Genomic DNA, 23,713 nt, shown 5'->3' with positions numbered 1-23,713 from the left:
CTTTCTTATCTCTCCTTGCTATTTTTTGGAACTCTGCATTCAGAAGCTTATATCTTTCCTTTTCTCCTTTGCCTTTAGCTTCTCTTCTTTTCTCAGCTATTTATTTGTAAGGCCTCCTCAGACAACCATTTTGCCTTTTTGCATTTATTTTTCTTGGGGATGTTCTCCTGTACAATGCCATGAATCTCTGTCCATAGTTCTTCAGCCAATCTGTCTATTAGATCTAATCCCTTGAGTCTATTTGTCACTTCCACTGTATAATCATAAGGGCTTTGATTTAGCTCATACCTGAATGGTACGGTGGTTTTCCCTACTTCCTTCAATTTTAAGTCTCAATTTTGCAAAGAAACTATGAGGAAATAAAATGGCAATGCAGAAATGCCTTCATCATTCTAAAGGAAAATGATTATCAATTTATAATTCTGTGCCAAGTCCGGGTGGAATAAATGTATGAGCAGTTTCTTGCACCTTTTTTCAGAAACCTACTAACAGAGGTACTCAACCCAAACAGGCAACAAACCATGACCTAGAAAGACCCAAAATCCAGGAAACAGGAAATCCAGCACAGCAAGAGGCAAAGGGACTCTCCAGGACATTGAAGAATGGAGATCCAGGATGGCAGTCTTTGGAGCAGATCTGTTGTCTCCAGAAGGAACTTTTTCACAAAAAAATAAAACCGATGAAATACCCGTTGAATTGAAATATTTTCAGAAAAAATTAAAGCTATTGGCAAAAGGTTTGGGGGTTAAAATAGTGATGATTCGTAGGAAAAAAAAAAAGGAGCAAATGCAGAAAATAATACACAAATCCAGGGCAAAATGCTGTAAAAAGAAGAAATGGCTATCCTAGTTTACTACAAGCCTCACAGTTATAATGCAATTATATTATAAGAATGGAGACTAAGAAATGTACGTGTACGGGAGGGCAGTGAGAAAAAGGAGCCAGATCCTCAACTTCCATCATGATAAATCAGTAGACTATCAGAAAACTGCTTATGTTGCTATTTACTCTTTTCAATTTTATGTATAAATAAATCGTATTTATTTAGCAATATGGAGATAAATATCAGACTAATCAGCTAAAAGAAGTGAAAGTGGTTGCCTCTGAGGAGGGAGTAATCAAGAAATATATTTTTCATAATAAATGTAGTATCCTCTTAATGTCTTTTAATCAATTGTTATGTTTGTTCCACCTTTTGTTGAATATATTTCCTAGGCCCCTTACATTTCTTGTGATTTTATAAATCACATCTTTTCTTATAATTTCTCACTGCTTGATTCTGGTGTACAGAAATGTGACTGATTTTTGTAAATTGATCTCAAAGGCAGTACCCTTTCTGAACTCAATTATGAATTCTAACCATTTGATCTTATATTTTCTTTTTTTTTTAATCTAGACAAACATATTGTATGAAATAAAGGCTGTTTTACTTCCTTGCTTTCCAATCATCTTACATCTTATTTTCTTTTCTTTTTGTGTCAGCTAGGACCTCCAGGACAGGGGTGTGAGATGTGAGAGCAGCAAATTTATTTCACTCCTGATTCTAAAGAGGAGGCTTCTAAAATTTGCTTCTAAATAGACCACAAACTTTACAAAGCCCTGTGTAAGTCAATGTATTCCCAAGTGTGCCATGATTTCACATGGGACATTCTTTACTGGGCTGGAAAGGCTGCTGCTTGACTGGGTGTGAGAGACAGTCTGCAAACAAATTTCAAGTTCACTCATTCAGAGCAGAAGGACTGAAGACAATGCTTCCAGAAAGACAGCACCCAGAAGATGTGGCTTTTTAAAGCCATTCTCTGTTAGCTGAGGAAGAAAGTCTCTGGGTAGACAGAGGTCAAGAATTTGATTGCCCACTATTTACTGTTACTATTGAAAGTGAAAGGGAAAAGTGTTAGTCACTCAGTCATGTCCAACTCTTTGACACCCCATGGACTGTAGCCCGGCAGGCTCCTCTGTCCGTGCGATTCTCTCGGCAAGAATACTGGAGTGGGTTGCCATGCCTTTCTACAGGAAATCTTTTAGACTCAGGGTTTGAACCCAGGACTCCTACATTGCAGGCAGATTCTTTACCATCTAAGCTACCAGGGAAGCCCTGTTCCTACCACCTTCTATATTTGGCAAGGGGTTTTGGCATATTTTTTACAATGACAAATCAATTTTTATAGTGATATAAAGGTTCCTTTAAAATTAAACTTAATAATAATGTCAATTTAAAGAAAATATTAAATTCATGTTGTGCAGGTGGTACTAACCATGCAGCAGATGGGACAAAGATCCCCAAGGTTGTTTGCAAGTGACTAGGAGGGTCAGGTTTCTGCTACTACAATGTGTAACCCGAGAGATGGAAAGACAGAGGTGACGGACGAGTGAGCGCGGTGTGTGTCAAGCAGGCATGTCTATTTCTTGACTAAAGTGAGGTCCAATGACACCTTGTCGTCCTGTGTTCACATCGCTGAACAGGGAGTTTCCTAATGTGCGGGCAACTGTGTCACCGTCACAGCAAGTAGCCGGGGACAGTCTTTTAAAAGGCATGGTCTCCTTTACATTGCCCTCATGCTACATTCTGCTAGGAAACATTTGAATTTTTATGGCTTTCCTGCAGTAACAAATTTTCCTGCAACTGTCAGGATTTGCTTCATGCAGAGAAAAGCAAGCAGCTTTCATTTTCCTCTTACGAAAGGGAATAGGTAGAAATAATATGCTACTTTTCAGCCAGCTAAACCTGACCTGACTCTCTTTATTCGTAGGGGAAGGCAGGATTCACAGAAAGGACATTTTCACTGAGGTAAATAAGCCCTCTCAACTGATGAACACTTATACTAATACCAAAGGAAACAAAGGCCAGAAGATGGGGGGCATTAAGTAGGAAGGCAAACAGAAAAATAGCAGACAAAACCCAGCTTGAGAACAAAGCCAGCTCTGCAACATTGAAAAAATCGGGGAAAATCCTTTAAGAGAAAATTGCATGCGATTTTTTGGCCTCAATTAGCCTTTTCCACAAAGAGCACTTCTCTACAAAGAGCCCATTAAATAGCAAATGAAATTACATGGGTTTTCAGTTGCCATGGCATTGGTTTTCCTCTAATGGACTTCTCTGGTCCCAAGTTTAATGTTAGCCTGACTTATTTTCCTGCCTGTGTGCTGTCTCAATTCCCTCTGTCCAGCTACAAAGTGATGTATGTGACTTTTCAAAGTGCCTACACCACATAGTCTGGGAGAGAGAAAATTCTATGTCGATGTCTCTAGAGACCGAAAGGCTAAAACTGACCAATAGCAGCACTTCAGTAGCCGGGAACATAGCAGTCTCTGTTTACCAGATGGGCGTGGTTTCCCTCCGTGCACTCAGGGCTCCTGGAGTCCTTCCCAGATGAGTCAGAGACCATTTACTCAGTGCTTCCCATGTGCCAAGCACTGCCCAAGAGACTGAAGACATTCAAATGCAGAAGAAAGGCTGCAAGATGCTGAAGGTTTTCTAGAATTTCCAGATTAGAAGATCTACCTCCAAGCACTTTTCCTTCTCCTTTTCTCTGCCATTCATAAAATGGGTGAAATGTTTCTCAGTTACCTGACTTACAGTTTTAGTTTGTTCTGATATATTTTCCAGGTACCAACTTTAAAACATATTTATCATGGGAATTTGAATCTGACAAACAAAACAATTTTTTTGATGTTGCTTAGCTACAGCTAAACATTAGTCACGCTACCAAATTTGACTCATAATTTGGATATTATTTTCTGATATGCATAATCATATCTAATTTTTAGAAACATAAGTTTATGGAGTTCATACTGTCTTATGAACTTATTTTTAAAAATCTTTCTATGTTAATAAACATTCTTTTACAACATCATTTTAAAATGTCTTTATGATATGGAAGTAACACAGCTTATCAAGGAGATCAAACCAGTCAATCCTGAATGAAATCAGTCCCGAATATTCATTGGAAGGACTGATGCTGAAGCTGAAACTCCAATACTTTGGCCACCTGCTGCAAAGAACCGACTCATTGAAATAGAACCTGATGCTGGGAAAGATTGAGGCAGGAGGAGAAGGGGACGACAGAGGATGAAATGATTGGATGGCATCACTGACTCCATGAACATGAGTTTGAGCAAGCTCCAGGAGTTGGTGATGGAGAGGGAAACCTGGCATGCTATAGTCCATGAGGTCATAAAGAGTCAAACATGACTGAGCGACTCACTGAACTGAATTTTTTCTATTACATATGCAAGTATTTTTAAGTTTTTCAGTAATATAAATGACTACCTGAGGGCAAAAAAAACAATTAGGCAAATTTTTTGAGACATTAAGTATCTTAAAAAAAATGCCAACATATGTCTTTTAAAATTGTGGCATATTTTAAATGTATTCCTTAACCAATCATGGCTTTCATTGAAAAAATATACAATAATATACACTGTAACCACACTATTTTGAAGACTCATAGAATTAGGAGAAGGGCTGAATTTCTAGTGTACTACAGATCATGTGACCGAGCACAACAATTCTGTTACATGGTAAGTGTCTTTTTTCTCATCAGTTATCTCTTGGACTCTGTATAATTTTGTTTGGAGATATACCCAGAGTCTGAATCTGAGGCCCTACATCAATGAAAACAATGAGTCAAAAGGTGCTGAACTAGTCCCTAATCCTAGAGGCAGAATTTCTCAGTTAGAAAAAGCTGTGAGTTTTTGATATTCCCCTCAATCATACATGTTTTCACTCCACTTAGCCTGTGTAAGCGGAGAAGGCAATGGCAACCTACTCCAGTACTCTTGCCTGGAAAACTCCATGGACAGAGGAGCTTGGTAGGCTGCGGTCTATGGGGTTGCTGAGGGTCGGACACGACTGAGCGACTTCACTTTCACTTTTCACTTTCATGCATTGGAGAGGGAAATGGCCACCCACTCCAGTGTTCTTGCCTGGAGAATCCCAGGGACGGGGAGCCTGGTGGGCTGCCGTCTATGGGGTCGCACAGAGTCAGACACGACTGACTTAGCAGCAGCAGCAGCAGCAGCCTGTGTAAGAGCACTGCCCCATGTGCTTGTCAGCACATGTATTAACATCTTTGGTATCTTTGTTAACACAATAAATAAAACAAAAGCATCCAATTCTTATTTTAATTGACATTTTACTGATCACCAATACAGATGATTATTGTCTCAGCTTTATTTATTGTTCATATGCCTGTCTTTTTCTGAAATGCCTATTCCTGTTCTTGATCCCTTCGGTTTTCTTTTTTCTCTTAGTTGCTCTCCTCCTAATTTTAATTTTTAAAGTTTCTTTATATATTAAGGGTATGAGTCCTTTGTCACATTGTCCCAAATGTTTTCCTCAGTTGTAGGACTGCCTTTTAACTTTATAATCTAGTTGCCACACGGATGTTGAACATTTTGTTTTTCCTAATGTATCTTTCTTGTTGTGGCTCAGCCTTTGATGCAGTGGTGGTAAAGAGTGAGCTATCTTTGATGGACTTCCTTCTGCTGTTTCTCCAAGATTGTTATCAATCTAATTCTTTGCTTCAGCCTACAGGAAACCAGGCTCAGTCTCCTCCTACCTCTCTAGATGGGTCTTCTTCTGTCCACAAGGATGAAGGACATGTGGGATAACTGTGTCAGTAACTCAGAGGAGAGACAGTGTTGACAGCTTGCTATTAGTCTGTAGTTGATGAAAACACAGCAATATAAAAGGTCAATAATTAAACAAATATATTTATATATATATATATCAGATCAGATCAGATCAGTCGCTCAGTCATGTCCGACTCTTTGTGACCCCATGAATTGCAGCATGCCAGGCCTCCCTGTCCATCACCAACTCCCGGAATTCACTCAGACTCACGTCCATCAAGTCAGTGATGCCATCCAGCCATCTCAATCTCCGTCGTCCCCTTCTCCTCCTGCCCCCAATCCCCCCCAGCATCAGAGTCTTTTCCAATGAGTCAACTCTTCGCATGAGGTGGCCAAAGTACTGGAGTTTCAGCTTTAGTATCATTCCTTCCAAAGAAATCATATATAAATATATTTCTTAACTTTTTTTCCAAAATTTGTGAAAGCAGCTTAAAAGTTTAAATTAATTAAAATATAGATAAAAATAAAAACTAAAAATAAATGTACAAGTAACTATGAAAACTGGTGATAGCCCCATGCTCCAACAGATGCCTGTCCTTCTCTGAGCATCTCTGCACTAGGCCCTTCCTCCCAGGGCAGGCAAGAAGAAGAATATGCCAGGTTGATTTTTTTTCCTTTTAATCCTCACAGGTTGAGAAGATCATAACATCTTCAAGCATATTCTCCCATTCTTTCCCCTTGATCTTTCCATATCTTCCCCCTCTCAGTACATTTCCAGTCTTTCTACTCTCACTTTGGCTGATGACTTTGCGTCAGAAAGGGACCCCCTCATCTTACAACAACCAAATATGCGAGTGCCCTGGCATTAAAGCCATATTTTACTTTGGCTTGCCCACTGAAAATGAGGATGTGTCCTATGGTCTCTGGATTCCACACCATCTCAATTTCTCTAACATTTAGACCCTTCAGTTATCCCGTCTCATGCATCTTCAACTGTTGCTTTCTATAAATCATTTCCAGCATATACACATTTCCTTTTATCTTCAACTGCAGATAACAGTCTAGTATGATACACCCTAATCCCCGTCAGCAATCATGCTACTTCTATGCTCACATTTGCAGCCATAATTAAGAATTGCCAGCATATGCCATCTCTACCTTCTAACCTCCCATTCATACCTTCTTCTGATCTGGCTTCTGCACCTACCATTTCACCAAAACTATTTTTTTCAGTAATAACTCTCTTAATCCAATGAACACCTAATTAAACCTCCCAGTAGCTATCAGTACAGCAGACTATTCTTCCATTCCCGAATCTGCCTGTTTCTTAGTTTCTTTGATGCCAAAAATGCTTTTGAGTTTTCTCCAATTTCATTTGCGAATCCCTTTTCCTCTTTATTTTCCAGTGTGGAATATGTTTTAATATACTCTTAGAAATAAAAAATAGAGAGAGAGGAAAGTGGTTATCACAAGGAAAAGAAATCAAAGGTAGAATCATTCCACTCTCTTTTATTGCCTCCTCTTCATCCTGCTAACATCTAAACATAAGAATTTGTCAGAGCTTGGTCCTAAGTTCTTTCATCTTTCTACCCTATTTTCCCAGGTGAGTTCATTGATTTTCTTGGTTTCAAATACAATCTATAGGCTAATGGTTCCTAAACCTAATGCTTTAGTCCAGAGTTCTTTTCTGAAATCTATACTTTTATATCAAGTACATCCTTGACTTATTTGCTTTGTTGTCTCAAAGAGGTCTGAAACCTTTCATGTTTAAAACTAACCTAGAAGGACTCAGTCTATGTGCTTTTTAGATTAGATATAAAGCAACCAAGTCAGAGGAGGATTAGCAAAAAAATAGATATATAGATCAGTGGATCATACATATTTGGCCAATTGACTTCTGAGAAAAATATCAAAACAATTCAATGGTGAAAGAATAGTCTTTTCCACAGATGATGTTGAAACAACTGGCCATCCATACACACACACACACACACACAATGAGCTTTACCCTATACTAAAATTAATCAAAGACATAAAAGCAAAACCTAAAATTATAAAACTTCTAGAAGAAAACACAGTAGAACATCTGTTACTTGGGTTAATCAAACATTTCTTAGCTAGAACACAGAAAGCACAAACCATAAGACGTAAACACTGAATTTATCAAAATTTTAAAAGTTCTGCTCTTTTAAAAACACCATTAGAAAATGAAAAGCCAAAGAGTGAATTAAAATATTTGCAAAACACATATTTATAAAGGGCTAGTATCCAAAATACATAAAGAATTCCAACACATTATGGAAGACAGTATAGAGATTCCTTAAAAAAAACTAGGAATAAAACCACCATATGACCCAACAATCCCACTCCTAGGCATATACCCTGAAGAACCAAAATTGAAAAAGACATATGTATCCCATTGTTCATTGCAGCACTATTTACAATAGCTATAACATGGAAGCAACCTAGATGTCCATCGACAGATGAATGGATAAGGAAGTTGTGGTATATATACACAATGAAATATTACTCAGCCATAAAAAGGAATGCATTTAAGTCAGTTCTAATGAGGTGGATGAACCCAGAGCCTATTATACAGAGTGAAGTAAGTCAGAAAGAGAAAGAATAATGTTGTGTTCTAACACATATACAGAATCTAGAAAAATGGTACTGAAGAATGTATTTACAGGGCAGCAGTGGAGAAACAGACATAGAGAATAGACTTATGGACATGGGGAGAGGGGAGGAGAGGGTGAGATGTATGCAGAGAGTAACATGGAAACTTACATTACCACATGTAAAATAGATAGCCAACAGGAATTTGCTGTATGGCTCAGGAAACTCAAACAGGGTCTCAGTATCAACCTAGAGGGGTGGGAGGGAAGTTAAAAAGGGAGGAGATATATGTATACCCATGGTTGATTCATGTTGAGGTTTGACAGAAAACAACAAAATTCTGTAAAGAAATTATCCTTCAATTAAAAAAAATTAATTAAAAAAACAAACTAACAACAACAAAAAGAACTTCCACAGATCAATAACAAGAAAACAGCCCATTAAAAAAAAAAAAAGAACTGAGCAGATTGTTCACCAAAGTGAATACTTAGCTAGCAGATAAATATACAAAAACATATGCAATGTGTTTGGTCAGTGTGTGTGTGTGTGTGTGTGTGTGTGTGTGTGTGTGTGTGTTGTGTCTGAGTTTTTGTAACCCCATGGACTGTAGCCTGCCAGGCTCCTCTGTCCATGGGATTTCCCAAGCAAGAATACTAGAGTGGATTGCCATTTCCTCCTCCAGGGGATCTTCCTGACCCCAGGATCAAACACACGTCTCTTGTGTCTCCTGCATTGGCAGGAGGATTCTTTACTACTGAGCCACCTGGGAAGCCCCTTTGGTCATTAAGGGAATTCAAATTAAAATCATGAGATGCTACTATATACTTATTAGAATGGCTAAAACAGTTTTAAGAAATCTGACATGATGAAGTTCTGCCAAGGATGGAGAGTAACAGGAACTCTTATACCCTGCTGGTAGGAATGTAAAATGGTACAAGTGCCTTGGAAACCAGTTTAGTAGTTTCTTATAAACTTCCCATAACAACCCATCACCCCGCCCCTAGGTGTTTGCTCAAGTGAAATGAAACATGTCCACACAAGAATGTGGATGCAAATGTTTATAGCGGTTTTGTTTTCTAAATTACCAAAAACTAGAAGCAATCCAAATGCCCCTCTTCTGAGGAGTGAATAAACTGTGTTACATGTATACATGGAATACTATTCAGCAATAAAAAGGTCTGATTTGCTGGTGAGTGCAATCACGTTGATGAATCTCAAATGCATATGCTAAACTGGAAAAATCAGACTCAAAAGCTTACATTTTGTATTAATTAATTAATATGATATTCTGAAAGGATGAAGTTAAAAGGACAGAAAACAGATCAATAGTTGCCAGAAGTGGGGGTAGAGTGAGGCAATGAACTACCAAGGGCATCAGGGGATTTTCTGAGATAACTGTGGTGAACGGCTTCAAGACTCTCTATTTCTCAAAAACAGTAAATTTACAGCTTATAAATTATTACCTCTGTAAATTTGACTTTAAAAAAATGATATAATGAGACTTCCCTGGTGGTTTAGTGGTTAAGAATTTGCCTGCCAATGCAGGGAACATGGGTTCAATCACTGGTCTAAGAAGATGCCACATGGTTCTGGGCAACGAAGCGACAAATCACAACTTCTGAGCCGAGGGCTGCAGCTAGTGAAGCCTATGGCCTGAGAGTCCATGTTCCACACGGAGAGAGGCTAATGCGAGCCAAGGGCTGCAGCTAGCGAAGCCTGTGGCCTGAGAGCCCACGCTCCACACGGAGAGAGGCTAATGCGAGCCAAGGGCTGCAGCTAGGGAAGCCTGTGGCCTGAGAGCCCACGCTCCACACGGAGAGAGGCTAATGCGAGCCAAGGGCTGCAGCTAGCGAAGCCTGTGGCCTGAGAGCCCACGCTCCACACGGAGAGAGGCTAATGCGAGCCAAGGGCTGCAGCTAGCGAAGCCTGTGGCCTGAGAGCCCACGCTCCACACGGAGAGAGGCTAATGCGAGCCAAGGGCTGCAGCTAGCGAAGCCTGTGGCCTGAGAGCCCACGCTCCACACGGAGAGAGGCTAATGCGAGCCAAGGGCTGCAGCTAGCGAAGCCTGTGGCCTGAGAGCCCACGCTCCACACGGAGAGAGGCTAATGCGAGCCGAGGGCTGCAGCTAGGGAAGCCTGTGGCCTGAGAGCCCACGCTCCACACGGAGAGAGGCTAATGCGAGGCTCAGGCACCACAACCGGAGAGGAGCCTGCATGCAGCAATGGAGACCCAGAGCTGCCAAACGTGAATAAATAAAGAAATCCCATAAAATCTGTTTTTTTTAAAGATATAACAATCTTCCCATATGATACATTTCTTCTTCAAGTTTCTCCATCTTAAAAATGGCATCACTATCTACCCATTTTCTAAAGCCAGAAACCTGGCAATGATTCTTGAAATTTCTTTTTCTGTCACCACCCCCTGACCAGCAACCTAAATCTAGTCCATGTCCAAATCCCACCAATTCTGCTTCTAAAACATATTGCAGATCCATTTCCTGATCCTTCTATGTCCCTCAGTGCAAACCATCATCCCCTCTCACCCACAGTATTGCAAGAGCTCCCTTGCTAGTCTTCTTGCTTCCACTGTTGGCCTTCTCCAACCCAACTTCGGAATAAGTCCAGATGACTTTAAATGTCAGTTAATCTATGTCATTGCCTTGCTTTAAACTTTTCAGTGGCTCCATTTCTGAACCCCATACACGGCCCCCAGCAGGCCATATATAATCTCATATATCCCATGTCATGCTGTAGCACTTCCTCTACCTTCATGCCTCTCCCGCCCCACCACACACACTCATGATGCTCTGGCCATACTGGCCTTCTTCCATTTCTGGAATATTCCAAGGTTTTTGCTCCCTTAACACTCTGCACTTGCTATTTCCTATACCTAGACTTTTCTTCTTTGTTCTTGTTTTTAAAGGTCAATTCCTTCTCATTATAAAGTTTCAGCTTACATATTGTATCTTTAGAGAAACCTTTATGCATTTTATACTAGCTTATTCCTGACATTCTCTCTCATACCACCTTGTTTTACCCTTTCCCAATTTATAATTATGCACTTATGAATTTATTTCTCAATATTCACTTCCCATACTAGAACATAAGCTCCAAGACAGCAGAAACTGTTTTCTCTTTTTACTTACTTATTAGCACATTACCTGACATCACAGGAGCTAATAAATATTTGTTAAATAAGTGTGTAGATTAACAAGACTCCTACAGTTAAAACAGTAGTAAGATTTCAATGCGATCATCACTGAAGGACCTGGGCAAACACAACCATCCATCTCTCTATGTATTTTTAGGGCCCCCAGATTAGGCTTTATGCATAGAGATATGTACTATTAATTACATTGCCTGATGTAAGTAAGGATCACCAATTTCCAAAATCATAACCACACAAGTAGACGACAAGGTCAGCCACCCAGATAGGCTTACCTCTCCAAACCAGCTGCTTGGCACAGAGGATGGAGTTTGGAGTTGTACAGAAGTGTAAAGCTGTGTGTCCACTTAAGGAGTAGCAGTTGAGCTTTGCTCCACGATCACAGAGGATCTTAACACAGTCCAAGTTGGCCATTTCACAAGCCACGTGAAGAGGGGTTTTCCCATTGGGTCTACAGTTGATCGTGGCATTGTGGTCCAGGAGCACCAGAAGACATTCCACATGACCAAACAAGACAGAGAGGTGCAGGCCCGTGGCCCAGGAAGACTTTAATTTGTAACTAGGCAACCAATAACCTGAAAAAGAAAGGGAAAGAAAGCTTAGCCTCGGATTAGCCTAGGATATCTCCCTGCTTAGTGGGGACTTCTACACATTTATAAAACTGGGGGAACGATTTGGAACTTGTAACTAGCACCTGTTGGATCTGCTAACGTTTAGCTTAGTAGCCTCTTTGGGTTATTTAAACAGGACTGGGGCTCTCGAGTTCTCACTGTCTTTACTATTCCCTATTATCTTGTTCCTTTGTTTACTTTACCTTCCTGCCTGTCCAAAGTATTTCTGTTTGAGACTGCATTTATGTGATTGCATTTTATCTTACATGAGATGCTTATTAAAGAATTTTTTTTAACTCCCAATCATTATCTTGAGCGATTTCAAAGCTGTTACAAGCTTGTAATTTTCATTCCACCACAGTGCTTTTCCCCTCTAGTTGTTGCTGCTGTCAAGCTAAGGTGTGAATGTATTTGATGTCTTTAGAATATTTGTCACACCAAGATTTTATTTGCCTATCAGTTTATACAACACCTCTTTCCAAAGAAGAATTAAAGAATTTACAGCAGCTTACAAATTTTACACAAAAGATTTTTTAAAAGTGATCTACAAAATAAGAGCAACAGGAAAAATAAGGTAGGAAAGTAAAAAGAGATCCTGGGTCAGATAGGTGCCCAAAATAAATATAAACTGTGTTAACTGTGTTCCATATGCTAGAACCACACTGTAAATTTTCCTCTGAACTTCCCCGCAGCCAAAATAAACAGGAAAACATGATGTGTTACATAATTAACTATGTCTGCAAGCACAAGCATATACACAAATTAATTGGTCAGGAGAACCACAGTTGTTTCTAGAACTGAGATCTTAAATTTTTCCCATTAGTTATTGGAAATCTCCCACCCCGCCCCACCCCAACTCCTCTCTCTCACCTCTTCTTTCTCTTTCTCTTTCCTTTTTCCCTCTTACCTCCAACTTCTTGACAAGCTGTAACACAAATAACTTTGTGTGTCTATGTTTTTTGAATTTATTTATTTAAATTGGAGGATAATACTTTACAATATTGTGATGGTTTTGGCCATAGATCAACATGCACTGGCCATAGGCATACCGAGTATTCTCTCCCTTCTAAACAGCCCCCTACCTCTCTCCCCACCCCATCCCCCCAGAGTATCACAGAGCCCTGGCTTCCCACATCACACTCCCTCTGGCCATCTATTTCACACGTGGTAATGTGCTATTCTCTTAAATCATCCCACCCTCTCCTTCCCCCACTGAGTCCAAAAATCTGTTCTTTATGTCTGTGTCTCCTTGGCTGCCCTGTACACAGGATCATTGGTACCAGCTTTCTAGATTTCATATATGTGAGTTGCTGCTGCTGCTGCTGCTAAGTCGCTTCAGTCGTGTCCGACTCTGTGGGACCCCATAGACAGCAACCCACCAGGCTTCCCCGTCTCTGGGATTCTCCTGGGATTCTCCAGAGTGGGTTGCCATTTCCTTCTCCAATGCATGAAAGTGAAAAGTGAAAGTGAAGTCGCTCAGTCATGTCCGACTCCTAGGGACCCCATGGACTGCAGCCTACCAGGCTCCTCTGTCCATGGGATTTTCCAGGCAAGAGTACTGGAGTGGGGTGCCCTTGCCTTCTCCGATATGTGAGTTAATGTACAATATTTGTCTTTCTCCTTCTGACTTACTTCTTTCTGTGTAATAGGCTCTAGGCTCATCAGAGATAACTTTATAAACATTTTTTTTCAAAGTCAATACCCAGAGCCGTGGCATCATGCTCACTGTGAGTGGGGAATGAAAAACAGGTACAGAAAGATGAAATATTTCATGGCAATTTGAAGATGTAGACATAACCTGACAGCTCAGAAGACACTTAGGGCTGAAACAACAAAATACATTTTAACTTCAGTAAATCAGAAGTTTGCTTTTAGGTTGTAAAAATATTCCACTATACAAGTACAAGATAGGAAGATTATGATTTAATGGTAATTTATTTGAGGAAAAACCTAGGGGTTTGAGTTGACAATAATCTCAAAATGAGCCAACACTGAGATAAAGCTGCCCAAAAGCAGGTACAATTTTTAACTACATTAATAAAACTGTAGCACCCAGAACAAAAGAAGTAAAAGTTGTACTCGTCACTGATAGATGAAGTCAGAATAAATCTAAAATATTGTGAGTACTTCTGGGCAACAAAAATGAGCATTTGCAAGGCACTCAGAAGATGATGACCACCTTAAAGGTGAGCCTGGTGATCAGGTATTAAAATCCTCTCATATCAGTGGAAAGTGCTACCTGTGTGCCACTCCTGGGTATTTATCCTGCAAGTACATTCATTCACGTGTGAAATGCCATATAAGGGCCACTGTATTACACAACCCCCAGCACCACGACTTGCACTGAACTCTTTACGAAGAGTATGAAGTCCCTGGGAGTTATGAATCTTGGCAGCCTGACCCAGGACAACATGCAGTGCCCTACAGCATTGTTCTTAATGGTTAGCGATAGGAAACTGCCTCAATCTTCATCAATAGGAGACTATTTAAGTAAAGCATGTACATCCACACAATGGAACACTATACAGCGATCATAAAGGGGGCAGTCCTATGTATACTGATATGGAAAAATCTCAAGATACATTATCAAGTGAGATAAGCAGGGAGCTGAAGAGTGTGCATAAATGCTAATATGTAAGAAAATATTTATAAACACCCAACACAAGGAACTGGTTGCACTGGTGGCCTCCAAGAACTGGGCTGGGGTACAATAACATAGATTTACTTGTCCTTGAATGCTCCCTTTGAGCTTTTCTATTTAGTCCCTTGTGTGTGTACTACTATTTATAAAAATAAAATTAAAACAAACTAGGTGCCCCTGTCCGGGGGGGGAAGTAATTTAAAGAGGTCATGTACAATGCTGATTAATCCTGAGGGAATGAATACTCTCAGCTCATTTTGTTTTTCTACAGCCTTCCCTCCAACCTAGACAGACACATACACACACACACACATACACACACTCACACACACTCCCTCTCACACACATTTTAATCTCTTCATCTTATTTGAAATTCTAGGATCATTTCACTTTCTCTTTCTCCATCTCTTCCCTTAACCAAAGATGTTCTTTAAAAAGAAATCCAAAGTTAATTTACACGAAGGTCTAATAGACTGAGGATTGTTTAAAGTATGACCTTCTTAGGATTATCTGAATTTATGTAGGAATCTGTATTCATACAAAAGAATTAAGTTCTAAGATACTAATTCCAGATTTCAGACACTGAAAAGGGAAGGTGTTTGGTGATATGGAATTTCCCTGGCAGAGGCAAATAGTGTCACAGACAGTCTGGGCTGGGAAGGATCAACCCTGTGCCTATGTTTGTGTGTGTGTGGAAACAGACATGCACATACAGATATGCAGATAAGTATATACAATACATTTGCATGTATCCATATATACATTTCCATTTAATTGTGTATGCCAAATCCATGCTCCAAGCATAGTTATTAAGCTATAATGGTATGCAACCTGCTTTTGATAAGGAATGAATCACATAACACCAATATCTAGTCATCTTTTTTTGTGATTTTTTTTTGCCGATGACATGATTTAACTTTCCCCATTTTAAAAAAGTTATTTATTTTTAATTGGAGGATAATTGCTTTACAATATTGTGTTGGTTTCTGTCATACATCAACATGAATCAGCCATAGGTATACATATGTCCCCTCCCTCGTGAACATCCCTCCCACCTCCCACCTCCCATCCCCATCCCACCCCTCTGGGTTGTCCTAGAGCACTGGCTTTGGGTTCCCTGTGTCATACAGCAAATTCCCTTTAGAGATGGTGAAGGACAGGGAAGCCTGGCGTGCTGCATGCAGTCCATAGGGTTGCAAAGGGTCAGACACAACTGAGTGACCTAACAACAAGTCTATTTTACATATGGTAATGTATATGTTTCAGTGTTACTCTCTCAATTCACCTAGTCATCTTAATACTCAAATTTCCTCTACAAGCAATTTGCGAAGGACAGCCTCTTCTAACTCTCTTGCAAAGAAGCTGGTTCTGGATCTGAAAACCAGAGTGTGTTTTGCCTGCCGATTAGCAGCAAAGATTAGGCAGCTCTACGCAGCAACTGATTGGAAACTCATGTCTGCTTCTGCAATGGGAAGAAAAATGATCTCAGAAAGGAAGCAGCAGAGAGCTGATTAAGAAAACACCATTTTGATGTAAAATCAAAGAAACACAGAATGTTAGCGCTGGAGGGAGGGTTATCCAGTCCAAGCCTTTCATTTTCCAGATGAGAAAACTGCCACTTTTTCAGCCTCCTAGAGCCATAAGACATCTGCTTCAGTCCAAGCTAACGGACTCAGGGTATCTGTGATGCAGGTATTCCATCTGTCTTTGTCCTTGTGGAATCAGACTAGGTGTAGTGCCAACCCAGCTTCACAAATCATGAGGAAAGAAAGAAGATTCTGAATTCATCTGTAGTATGTCACACTTTGATATGGAAATACATTTGCTTGTTGATTTTTTTTCTCCCCCCTAAATTCCCAATAGCACCTAGAGAATCTATCCTGCCTGTTTACTACATGAATCTGCCATCCTTGGCCTCTCAGTCAGTTACATCTGTGTCTCCCATAATCATACCCATTAACCAGTAAATTGGGCTCAGAGAGGGCCAGGTCTTACAATTCAGCTGACTCTTTGAATCGAACTGCACCTACAACTCACCTCTCTTAGAAAGGAACATGGGCGTTAAGAATGTTCCTGTAGGTGGGTGACAGCAAGATGCCTGAGCTGGTACCCCAGGGGAGCTTAGTGGAGAGATTGGGAAGAAGACAGATGGTCAGATACAGACCAGGGTCCCTCGCAGTGTATCTTGAAGTTGCATTGCAGAACTTTGGTGGGGGAGGGCCTAGTGGGGCAGAATTTCTGGATAATTCAAGCCCTTGCAAAGCAGGAAAGCCCACTTCAGAGAAAGCAGCAGCCCACAGCAAAGAGGTCACCCACATACAATCACCACTTTCAATGAGGCTGCGGCCACGGGTCACTGTAGCAACAAACAGGAGTATGCTTTCCCCCATACCCACCCTCACAAACATGATGCGATGCCATCATCAAAAACCACAGTGATGCAGCACTTATTAACACCCTTGTGTCAATGCTGATATGTCAAGAGATCAAAATCTCTCCTCCAAAATGTAACCCCCAATGGTCACAGCATGACGGAAATACAGTTAACTAACTGGGCAGAGTCTCTTTCACACTCTTTCTTCTTTCCACAGCAGAATTGTCCTAGGGCTTCAGAACTCAGAATGTGATTCACTCTCAGCACTTGTCTTTCAAAAGGCCCCCTCTGCTCACCTCTGCAGAGGCCAGGCTGCCCTCTGACTGTATGCTCAGACTGCACACAGGATGAGGTGTTGGGGGGGCGGGGAGGAAAACCCAGGAACAAAGCCCTTGATAGGGCCAGAGGTAAGGAAGGTACTGTCTCCCCTTAACGTAAGCCACTTGGTTCTCACCCCAGGTCTGCAGTCTATGTGCAGTGATGCCCTCTGCTTTGCTCTGCCTGAGCAAGGAGCTTAACTGAGAAGGAAAGAGATGAAAATGCAGATTCTTTCTCCAAGGCAAAAATCCCAGAAAGAACTCTCAAATACCGGCCATGCCCACTTGGATTTACAGTATCTATGGTTACTTTTTTACCTTTCCCAGACCACGACACATAATCTACTTATATAATTTCCCCTTCATAACATTGTAGATAATCAGCATGCAGATTAAGAGGGCGTCTTGACAAAGCTTCCCCTTTACAGATGAGGATAAATATCTTGCAGAGATTAAGTAGCAGGAGGTGCCCATGTTTGTATAATTAATCTCCCCAAATCTCAAACCAATCAATCCTAAAAGAAATCAACCCTGAATATTCATTGGAAGGACTGATGCTGAAGCTCCAATACTTGGGCCACCTGATGCGAAGAGCTGACTCACTAGAAAAGACCCTGGTGCTGGGAAAGATTGAGGGCAGGAGAAGGGGACGAGAGAGGATGAGATGTTTGGATGGTATCACTGACTCCATGGACATGAGTTTGAACAAACTCCAGGGGATGGTGAAGGACAGGGAAGCCTGGTGTGCTACAGTCCATGGGGTTGCAACAAGTTGGACATGACTTAGCAACTGAACAGCAACAACAAATCTCTAAGTTGCCATCAATGATCTGAAAGCTACATGCAGTCCACCTCTAAACCGATACACTTTTAGGCAAAAATTGTAAAGGAATGGAGTTATGCTGCTACAAAAATATGCAGACCAATTCTCACGTGTGTGTTTGTATGTGTGTTTAATTTAAATCAGAAACCAGAGTCATTCAGTAGACAACCTGCTGGCTCAGGAAAGAGGGTAAGGAGCAAAATATTTGGGCCATCTTTTGAAGGAGGGGTTTGGTTCTGCTCCAGTGTTTGGGAGGATGTACACACTTCTGGTAAACCTTCAGCTAAGCCCTAGATCTGCCACAGTTTTCAGCTATAATGTTATCTGAGTCCAAAGAACCCCACACATGAGAAGCCTCTGTTATTACAGCCAAAGGTTACACACGCTGCTTATGGCTGGATTAGCAGACATTTGCTCTGCTCTGTCCACGTATTTACACAGTCCTGATGGATTATAGACGGGAGCACAATTCTTGGCTATTTTTTAATAGCTAATATTTTCAGGATAAATCTCAGAGTTCCCCCCGGAGAAGAAAAAAAAAAAAAAAGTAAGCTTGCAATGTAAAATTTAAAAGAAAAATGTTTGAACATCTAAGAAAGGAAAAGAACCCTAGGATGATAATAAGAAAGCAGGAGAGTGAATTTCTAGCAGACAGGAAAATGAGGTGATAAGAAGATTACTCATTAACAGAGTGAAAATAAGAGCTTTCAAGATATTTGAAAGGCTCTTGCTACTTAGTAGATAGATTACCTGCCAGAAAGTTTTTCGGTGAAATCAGTCATTGGCTATTTTAATTAAAAATATGACTATCAACCAAAGAACCTGTGGCTGTGGGCCATAAATGAAGTACTTAAAGTGCATTATACTGATTAATAAAAGGATTCTGATTAACCTTGCTGACTAGGGAATTTCATACCAAAGAGATAAGTTTGATACTCCTCTTGTAACAGTAATGAGCCAAGGCTCATACACCTGAAGGAGAATCAAAACATGCAGTGAGAAAAATCTCTGGAAACAGCTTTATGGATATTCATGTTTCCAGTATGGAGATCACCAACTGAGAATAACTCTGAGTTTTCTTAGAGGCCTGTTTTCACTATGAATGTTGTGTGCTTCGCTCATAATAAAGTATATCATTGACATCTCCTAACTATTCAACTGTTTATTGTATTTGGGAGTTAAGAGTTGTTCGTTATTTAACTTTACTTCACATCATTCCCATTTTAAAGTGGTCAGCTGGTAGATGTCATTTCGCTTCCTTGTTTTCATTTTAAGACCCATATATCTATCATTCTCCAGGAGATAATGCAAATGCCAACCAGAATGTTTGCTTTACAAAGTGTTAGACACATATTTTTAATTGATAAAACATAATTTTATCTGAAGACTTGATTATGAAGTTTAAAATACTTGAAAAAATAGAATGAGATGTCTCCAAGAATCATTATTGGGCTTCCCTGGTGGCTCAGTGCTAAAGAATTTGCTTGCTAATGCAAGAGACATAGGTTCCACCCCTGGTCTGGGAAGATCCCACATGCTGCAGAACAACGAAGCCCATGCACCACAGTTACTGAGTCTGTGCTCTAGAGCCCCCGAGCCACAACTACAGAGCCCCTGTGCCACAAGTACTGGGGCCCACAAGCCCTGGAGCCCATGCTCCACAAGAGAAGCCACTGCAACGAGAAGCCCGCACACTGCACCTAGAGAGGAGCCCCTGCCTGCTGCAACTAGAGAAAAGCCTGTACAGCAATGAACACTTAGCACAGCCATAAATAAATAAATACAATCTTTCTTAAAAGAACCATTATTAGGGGCTGGGGCTAGGTGGGATCCACCATCTGGAGCTAGAAGCTAGCTTCTAAATCTGTTCTCAGTCTCACAGGTGAGAGAAGCTGCTCAACAAGACAGGGCAGCAGAAGTGAATTTCCAGACACTTTATTCTACTTTCCTCACCAGGTCCATATTTTACACTTGCTTAGTAGGTCAATTTTTGATTACTGGTATACCATTTAGATTGTGGATCTGGAGTTGCAATGTTAAGATTCCAAGTTGATTTCTTCACCAACAGATTTCTGAGTTGCCTTTACAAAAAATGTAAATTGACTTTCATACTGGCTTAAACATACCATAATTTAGGTGAAAATGTGGTCACTTTAAAAAATCTTATGTAAAGTGCTACAATATATCCTAAAAGAAACAAAAATTATTTGGGATTAATTGTACCACTGTTGATCTTCCCCAGGACAATCAAATCTTGAGTATAGATTCCATTACTAGTTACACAAACCAAATTTAAAGGAAGCATATTATGTTCTAGATTTTATACACTGTCATGCCAATTAAGCCAAAGATAACTAAAAGCTGTGGAGAAGGAAATGGTAATCCACTCTAGTATTCTTGCCTGGAGAATCCCAAGGACAGGGGAGCCTTGCAGGCTACAGTCCATGGGGTCACAAAGAATCGGACATGACTGAGTGACTGAGCAGCTAAAACCTGAAGACTGCCACACTTTAAGAGTAAGCCGGTAACATTCTATTTCTTCATCTGGATGCTGGCTGCAGACCTTTGTTCATTTTGTGAAAATTAATCAAGCGCACAGTTACAATTTGCACACTTTTCTGTTGCAGAACTTTTCAAAAGTGCTTTAAAAAATAAAAAACTGATGCATAAAAATTCAACAGCATTCAACATCTAAGAAGTCTGCTGTGATTTAATAAAGTCTCACAAAGTTTAATCCAGTCACATACCACTCAAGGCCACACAGAAAAGGGTCTCATTCATCAGAATTATTCAGAAAGGAACTAATTCTAACTAAATAACAGACGACCAGTGTAGCCTGCTCAGCACTACACTAGTCCTTGGAATTCCTCTGTGACTTAGAAATTGATATAGCCACTTAGGTCTACTTTGCTTGGCTAGCAACTAGGATTCTATGCTTCACTTCCATTCGTGACTAAAAGCAAAGGTTTCATAATTAGGCTGGAAGCCAAGTGAAAATATCTGAAGAAACTTTGAAGAAAATGGGATTAAGATTGAAGAGACAGAGTCTTATACCCATATTCATATTAAACAGAGAGTAAGTGGATTTCTTTCTATAGGTACACGTGGACATGCGCACATGTGCACAAACACTCATGATTTTCTGCATAAACTCTGAGGATATGACCACAAATTCTATCATTTCTTGCATTCACCTGGCATGCATAGGAATGGAACGGCTCTGTTTTTTTCCCCAAAACCAGAGAGTATAATTTGCTTTCTGTCTAATTGAAAGCCCCATCCCCACAGTCCTATGAAAACACCCATTAGATCGAATGAAAATTTAGCTCTACGAAAACCATAGAGAGTCGGCTCATATTGACAGAAAGATTTTAAAGTGCATTTTTTTTCTCATTCAAGGATGATGACACCATTGGAAGCAAGAGAAACAGCATCCTTCTCTGTAAACTGCCTCTAAAACTCCCTTCCTTACCACCTCAGAACCTTTGCATGATCTACGCAATTTGGCATGCTCGGGAGATAAGGAAAGGCAGTCTTCACGACTTAGGGTCACACAAATTACCTGCTGACTTGGATGTAAGTTATTTTACTCTAGGCTTAAATATAAGTTTTTAAAAATACCTAAAACATATTTGGTATTCAGAAAGTCTTTCACTAAACAAATACATAAGATGAAAGTAGTCTAAACATATAGCATACACTTTTTCTTCTCGACAGAGCGTCTATCAACCACTTTTGAAAACACAGACCCCTTCCTTATTTTCCAGTCAAAATAGCAATGCCAATTTATAATAAAATCCTCAAGTAAAAATTATAAACACTAACTTGCCTCAGCTATTCCATGCTTCCTTCAGAACTGACAGTGTTTTAATATAGAAATATATACCATTAGTATTCATTTCTGAAAATTGATCATGCTGATGATTTATATATAAAGTATTTTAAACATAAAAAACCAATTGCTATCTCTCTCTCAATGCTGCACACAAGACCTTATCCTCTATTTTGTTTAAACAGAAGTGATGTTGAACATGGTGTTTATTTGCAGTCTGCTCACCAGATGGCCTCGCTACTCAAATTCCCCCATTAACTAGCTGATTTGGGAAATCAGAGTCTGCTCACTTCTAATTTATTTCTGAGTTATTAAGCATGGGTTACAGAAAATCCCTTGATAAAAGAAATTTGGTTCTAATTTTTCTTATCCCTAGTTCTTCATAAGGTAGGTACTCTGTAATAAGTAAATCTACAATTTTAAGCTATCACTATAGTCACGGAAAAAAAGTTAACTTTTTGGCTTTTCTGGTTTTACCTTTTCTAGTTGAACTGAAAACTCATTAAAATGACAAGGATCATAAAGGTGCATCAAGGTGTAGCCTTACCCAGTTAGTAACCCTCCAAATGGGGCAAAAATCCTTTTTCCTTCAAATGCACATAGAGATGATATATCTTTAAGGGCCCTGTTAACACAAAGTTAGTAGCCTGTTCCCAAGCCAGTCATAGTGACTGAATTAGATTTCAGCAATCTATTTAGCCATAATCTAGAGAAGCTTTATGCACTTATAGGAAGAAGAAAAGCTAGAAATAGAAGAAAACTGCATTACTAAATATTTTTATCCAAGATTTCAAATTCTAGGCACAGGGATATAGAAAGAAAAGAGAAGGAAAGTAAAGAAAACAAAATATTCATATATACATATATCAGCTCATGATTTGGTCTAGTTTAAAGAGAAAGAAATTATTACATTAGAAATATTTTTTAACATATATTTAAAGAAACAATAAGAGCTACCAGTTTACCTTGGGTGACTAATGGTGCACATTAAAACAAAAAATCCATTTTCTATCGATTCTACAATTACACCTATAATTTTTTACCTTGTTTATAAGATGCCAAAACCATATTCTCATCTTCAACTTCAAAAACTGTGTCCACATCTATCTGTCTTTGGATTAAAATGGCCTTCAATTTTCCGAAGTCATTTGACTTTAGAGCCTCAAGGAAATTTCTCTTAACTAACTTGGCAGCTGCAGATTTCGTGATAGGGGCAGCCGTGCCGTCCATCCTTCCTGTCTCTCTGGAAGCTTTGTTGTGCTTTATCAGGCAAGCAGCACCAACCAAACAGGCACATGCTACAGAGCCCACAAACTCTCAGCTAATTTTATCCCAAAGTTATGCTGATCCGTTCTATTTATATAGGGATCATTTCAAACTTCAAAATATCCTTCTTGGCTGTCACTGCACTCACAGGTCTTTTAAACTGGTTCTTTACTAATTCATTGAATAACATGTCGTGTCAATATGAAGGAAAATCCTGGCAATGTATTTCAGAGACTGAAATGTCATCATTATTTCTTGTACAATCAGAGTAATAGTGTAAGATTTAAAGGCTCTTAATGCTTTTTTCCCCCTTTGTAAAAACATCTGGTGCCCAACTGGAGATTCAGTGATTAACCAATAGCCACAAATGAAAATTTATTACAGTTGCTGATACATGTGCTTCTGAAAACCTATAATAATTTTGCAATATGAGCCTGCAAAATCAAGCACAGTCATACACATTTGAAAGCCAACAGAAGGTTATCAAGTGCCG

The 23,713-nt window shown here is 39.8% G+C and overlaps 1 protein-coding gene across 1 annotated transcript in view; it reads right to left on the bottom strand.

Moving 5' to 3' along the window:
* The window catches only part of ASB4 (ankyrin repeat and SOCS box containing 4), a 77,130-nt gene extending 53,935 nt beyond the window's left edge, over positions 1-23,195 (bottom strand). The window contains exons 1-2 of the mRNA NM_001192864.3: positions 22,998-23,195; positions 11,632-11,931 (exon numbers count right to left, since the gene is read on the bottom strand). Of these exons, the coding sequence (NP_001179793.1) occupies positions 11,632-11,931; positions 22,998-23,184 (487 nt within the window). The 5' untranslated portion in view covers positions 23,185-23,195. The remainder of the gene's footprint in view (positions 1-11,631; positions 11,932-22,997) is intronic.
* Positions 23,196-23,713: the final 518 nt, after the last annotated feature.

This window comes from Bos taurus, chromosome 4 (assembly GCF_002263795.3).
Source record: "Bos taurus isolate L1 Dominette 01449 registration number 42190680 breed Hereford chromosome 4, ARS-UCD2.0, whole genome shotgun sequence".
NCBI lineage: Eukaryota > Metazoa > Chordata > Mammalia > Artiodactyla > Bovidae > Bos > Bos taurus.
The sequence above is the reverse complement of the archived record's forward strand: the minus strand, read 5'-3'. Positions and strand labels throughout refer to the sequence as shown.